The 6,000-nt window shown below is 42.2% G+C and overlaps 1 protein-coding gene across 16 annotated transcripts in view; it reads right to left on the bottom strand.

Annotated features, from left to right (window-relative positions):
• Positions 1–6,000, bottom strand: part of GTDC1 (glycosyltransferase like domain containing 1) — a 388,750-nt gene that overhangs the window by 62,535 nt on the left and 320,215 nt on the right. For all 16 annotated transcript variants that reach the window (XM_036023527.1, XM_036023526.1, XM_036023525.1 and 13 more), the window contains one exon: positions 458–790. In XM_036023527.1, coding sequence (XP_035879420.1) covers positions 458–790 — 333 coding nt within the window. The remainder of the gene's footprint in view (positions 1–457; positions 791–6,000) is intronic.

Genomic DNA, 6,000 nt, shown 5'->3' with positions numbered 1-6,000 from the left:
GTTTCCTATGTACTAATACAAACTATGACAAGTGATACAAAGGCACCCACTTGAAACTGGTCAAATTAGTAAATATTGGAAATTGTTTTTGTTTTAATGGTAATACGGCTTTAGCAATGTGTGCATATGAAAATTCTGTGATAACAGTATATATGTAATCCTATTATTATACTTTGAAACTTCTTGAACAAAATTTGACTTCCTAGAAGTGCCTAGCTACTGTTAGTTGAACAAATCACTACAATGATGATCTGTAATTAAAAAATGCAAGTTTAATCAAAGTACACAACTATTTCTACAAAGACATTGAGTAATATCACCATAACACTGAAATGACCTTTTGCTAAAGCTACAGCAACAACAAATTACTAATCATCTCCTACTGGATATAATAGGAGAATATATCTCCTATTACCAGTTTGGTAACTCCTATTAAATGGGTGTGTTTTAAACTTACCACCTGTGAGGCCAGACAATGTGCAACGGTCTTTGTTGATCATCAGCTCCACTTGAAATGTCATACAGATTTTGTTTCTTTTCTCCAGGATGAGAGCTTGAATTATCTAATGAGTCTCGCATTTTCAAGTATGACTCCTGCATTAATGAGCTAACCAGGTTTTCTGGTTGTGCAGCATCACAAGGTCCAGACTGTGACTCAACATTATCCAATATATTCTCAGAACTTCCCTGCTCCAGAGGGAGAGGAAGGGCCATGGATGAAGCAGCACTGCCATCTCCTCGAAGGCTGAGCATCTTTTGTAAATGGGCCATTTTATGCTTGGGCATGAATCTGTTACAAAAAGGAAATGCAATACTCTTTCAGTGAAGACACTATTTAAAATATACCCTTTACCTTTCTGTAAGGACATGATGATGATGTATGAAACTGAGAAAAAATGAGGATGTAAGAAAAACTAGAAAGAGAACAAAAAGTAGCAGCCATAAAGAGAAAGTTCAAAAGTTTGGAATTGGACCTGGTTGTCATTAAATAGCTTCCAAAGACTTTCTGTGGCTGTATATCCCGTACTGCACGTATAAAGAACGAGAGGAGAGCGATGGTTTCTCACTCTTCCTTCACGCGTCTTTCTGGAGCTCCAGTGTGCTCACTGCATGCCCCAGGGCTTATTTTCAAGCTTATTTCATTATCCTATAAAAATTCTTAAAACTTCCTTGATTAAATTGGGTATTTCTGCTCACATGACTTTTCTGTATTCCTTGGAACCTGTATACACTTTTCATTAAAAGACCTTGCTAATATTTTGTGAAGTATATTTTATGTTACTGATTGTAGAAGCATCTGCATAAAATGAAGTCAAGGATTTCACCAAATACTGGGGAGCCAACCAGCAGTGCTTAGAAAGGTGGAGTGGGAGATGAACGGGAATGGCCAACACACTTGTGGGGGAACACAGTATATGAAGGACGAACACTCTGACTTTTTAAACTGAGAACTAGAGAAATTCTGACAGAGGAATCAGTAAAGCCTTAGAGAGAGTTTTAACCGAAGAATTTAGAAAGGCCAAGAGGCGGGATTTCTGGACTGAGGGGACAGTGCGATCCAAGGAAAAGGGTGAGAAAGAACATGAACTCTTCAGGCGATGACATGCAGCCCCAAGCGGCTGGGGCAGGTCCTGAGGTCCAGAGAGGCAGACTGGGCCATCGAGTCCCTGACCCACCCAGAGGCTGGGCCCCTTCCTTGCACTGCTGAATAACTGAAGAAATGGAGAGTGCATGCGTTTAAGAGGTAGGTGAGGGAGAAGAACCATGGAAGGAGAGCAATAGGGAGTATCTGGAAGAGTAGAAAGCCAATCTGAGACAGTAATATCATACAATTGAAGTGGATTAAGAGCCCCAAAAGAATGTGTAAAAAATTATCAACAGACCTTAAAATGTGTAAAAGGGGGTGTAAAACATTGCAGAGGTGCTACAGTACCAGAAACAACAAATTGATTTTGGCCCTGTTACCTAGAAGATCACTGGCTACTCCAAGGACAGTTCCTATGGAGGGAGTAGACAGAGGCCAGGCTAGAGGTTAGGGTGTGTGCATGGTGGTGGCAAAGGTGGGGGGGTGGGGGTGGGGGGTAGCAGAGAAAGAGCAGGAGAGAGGAGAAGAGTCTGAATGGCAAGGCAAATTCTTTTTAATAGGGTCTGTGTACACAGGGGTATCCACCTGGGGGTTCACTTGGGGATACCTGCTAGGGAAGGAAGCAGGATGTTAATAAAACAAAAAAGTCTTACAAGGTGAAAGTAGAAAAATGACATACCGTGTATGGAATAACTGCAGGGTTTTGTTGGGGCAGGGGAAGTTGGGCCTTATAAAAGAGAATTAAATCTGGCTTTCTCACAACGCTGAGGGAAGGAGAGAAAAAGGAAGTGGAAAAGTTTCAGGTGGAAGTGGGTGGAATCTAAGGTATGTCAGCAAAGCATTAGGAGGTCATCTATTTCAAGAGAGGTGGGTGGAGGTGGAGATGGAGTTAAAAAAGTGGGCCGAGAGGTTAGAACCGGCACTTTGGAGAGGGGTTTGACAAGGCGTTTGCTAGTTCTGAAAGCAGGGGCTGCTGAGCAACACTAAGGAATGGTGGGGGTTCCCCAGTGAGCTGGAAACAAAGTCTGACTGTAATACGCTGTGTACATTCCAGCATCAAAATGCTTATTTGCGGGAGCTGGGGGGCTTCTGTGCTTGTTTCATAAAGTTTTTTGAGAAAAATCACCTGAATGGATAAGGAGCCCCCTCCCCAAGAAATAAATAGGTAAACATACATAGATAGAGGAAACAAAAAATGGTGTTAACCCCCTTGGTATGTCCTAATAAAATAATTAATTCTTGATTTAAAATGGAAAGAAACTTGGGCATATACAGTTTATGGTTTCAGAATGCACAGGTCCAAAACATTTAAGGGATCTACCCAACTTTCATTGTGATACAAATTCAAAATACCGAGGAGAATCTAAGGAACTAAAAATCATTTACAAAATTTCTGTTGATCAACACGAAAAGTAAAAAAAAAAAAAAATGAGTATAGGCACTTCTGGCCAAGATGGAGGTGTAGGTAGACACACTGTGCTTCCTCGCACAAACAAGATAGGGACAACAACAATTGAGAAACAGGATAACAACCAGAACTAGCAGAAAATTGAACCGAATGGAAGTCGGACAACCAAAGAATTAAAATAGACACGTTCATCCAGACCGGTACAAGGGGCAGAATCGGGCAGCCAGGCAGAGAGGAGTCCCAGCACAAAGAGCAGTGGGACCCGGAGTGTAAGGCATCCTGGGCTCGCAAGACCGCAGCGGGTGGACCCTGGGTGCACAGGTGGCGGCTGACAGACCCTGGGGTGTGGGGTGGCAACTGGCAGACCCAACAAGGAGGAGATTGTGAAGCAAGGCACTGTGAGCAACCCAGGGTCCCAGTGCTGGGAAATAGAGCCTTGGGGCACTGATTGAAAACACCTGTGGGGGTTGAGGAGCAGGGAGAGACTCCCAGCTTCACAGGAGAGAATGTTGGAGACACCCATAGAGTCCTAGAATGTGCACAAGCCCACCCACACAGGAATTAGCACCAGAAAGGCCCAGTTTGTTTGGGGGAAGCGGCGGATGGGACTTAAGTCCATTAAAGAGAGGAGCAATCCCCTTTGTTCCCTCTCAGATCCCCTCCCCCACAACAGCTTTACAAACCAGCCACTGGGTTGCCCCGCCCTGGTGTACACCTAAGGCTCCACCCGTCATACATAACGGGTGTGACAAGACAAAAAAAAAAAAAAGGCCTAAGTGGAAGAACAGATCAAAGCCACACAGCAAATACAACTAAGCGACCAAGAGACAGCCAACCTATCAGATGCACAGTTCAAAGCACTGGTGATCAGGATGCTTACAGAATTGGTTGAATTTGGCTGCAAATTAGATGAAAAAATGAAGGCTATGCTAAGTGAAATGAAGGAAAATGCACAGTGAACCAATAATGATGGGAAGAAAACTGGGACTCAAATCAATGGAGTGGATCAGAAAGAAGGAAGAAAAAAACAAACAGAGAAGAATGAAGAAACAAGAATTCAAAAACATGAGGAGATGCTTAGGAACCTCCAGGACATCTTTAAATGTTCCAACATCCGAATTATAGGGGTACCAGAAGGGGAAGAGGAAGAGCAACAGATTGAAAACCTATTTGAACAAAAAATAAAGGAGAACTTCCCCACTCTGGCAAAAGAAATAGACTTGCAGGAAGTCCAGGAAGCTCAGAGAGTCCCAAAGAAGCTAAACCCAAGGAGGAACACACCAAGGCACATCATAATTACATTATCCAAGGTAAAAATGAAGGAGAGAATCCTAGAAGCAGCAAGAGATAAGGGGTCAGTAACCTACAAAGGAGTTCCCATCAGACTGTCAGCTGATTTCTCAAAAGAGACCTTGCAGGCAAGAAGGGGCTGGAAAGAAGCATTCCAAGTCCTGAAAGACAAGGACCTGTATCCCAGATGCTCTACCCAGCAAATCTTTCATTTAGAATGGAAGGGCAGATAAAGTGCTTCTCAGATAAGGTCAAGTTAAAGGAGTTCATCATCACCAAGCCCTTATTTTATGAAATGTTAAAGGGAGTTACTTAAGAAAAAAAGATAAAAAAATGTATAGTCAAATGACAGCAAACTCTAATTATTAACAACCACACCTAAAGCAAAACCAAAAGAAACTAAACAAACAACTAGAACAGGAACAGAACCACAGACATGGAGATCACATGGAGGGTTAGCAACAGGGGAGTGGGAAGAGGAGAGAGGGGGAAAAGGGACAGAGAATAAGTAGCATAGATGGTAGGTAGAAAATAGACAGGGGGAGGGTAAGAATAGTATGGGAAATATAGAAGCTAAAGAACTTATGACACATGGACATGAACTAAAGGGGGGGATGTGGGTGGGAGAGGGTGTGCAGGGTGGAGGGGGAATGAAGGGGGATAATAGGACAACTGTAATAGCATAATCAATAAAATATATTAAAAATAAAATAAAAACTAAAAAAAGAGTATAATAATATCTTCAACTTCTCCTAAATAAATAGAACAAATGGGGAGAGAGGGAACATATGTACATATCTTCAAAACAACAATAAAACATGTGAAGTAACCTATTGGTTTAAGTCAGATAAGAAATGCCAGGGAAGCTTAGAAAGGATTTTAAGAGAATTACAAATTTAGTGCATGAAGAATTCACAATTAAAAAAAAATGATGGGCATTAAAACAATCTATCTTCATTTTAGAAAACAGTAGCGTGACCTATCTTACTCATAAAATCCATTCCCATTGTCCAGCATGTGAGCAACCTCGCACATTAGAAGAGATGGGACACAGTGGGAGCTGGGAACTGATGGGGAACTTAGCTGTGGGCAAGGTGCTAGGCCTGCTTTTACTCAACATGTGTGCTACCTGTTCTCCAGGAGAGAGAGAATGCCGTGTCAGCACGTGCTGTGGATGGCTGACTCGGTAGGTGGTGGCGACGCAGAACATCAGTATGAACAGTAACCCAAAATGCAGCTTGCGAACATTATGAAATTGAAAAAGGACTCATGGATGTGGACAACAGTGTGGTGACTGTGGGTGCAGGGGGTAAAAGGGTACTAAATGGTAAAGGAAAAATTATAATAAAAGATAAAAATAAAACTTTTACCTAAAAAAAAAACAGAAAAATAAACCTGAATGCCAGTAGGACGCATGGAAAACACAGTTTGGACCATCGGGTTGGACAAGATGAGCCTGTGTTGAAGTGACAACCAGTAAACCAATGCCACTTTGTCAGAGAGCGTGCTGTGCAGGGAAGGATGGTGCCAGGTCTGAGGGGACGGGTCACTGTGCGAATGCTGACTTCATCTGGGTCACCTGACAACTGTGTATGTTTGAAAATTAGAGAGTTCTTAGAAGAGCAATAATAATGATTAAGGCAATGGAAGAATTGATTTATGAGGACAGATTAAAGGACCTAAATATGAATAGCTTGGCTAAGTGACAACGAGAGGG

Source organism: Phyllostomus discolor, chromosome 4, assembly GCF_004126475.2.
Source record: "Phyllostomus discolor isolate MPI-MPIP mPhyDis1 chromosome 4, mPhyDis1.pri.v3, whole genome shotgun sequence".
Lineage (NCBI taxonomy): Eukaryota > Metazoa > Chordata > Mammalia > Chiroptera > Phyllostomidae > Phyllostomus > Phyllostomus discolor.
This window is presented reverse-complemented; position numbering and strand designations above follow the sequence as displayed.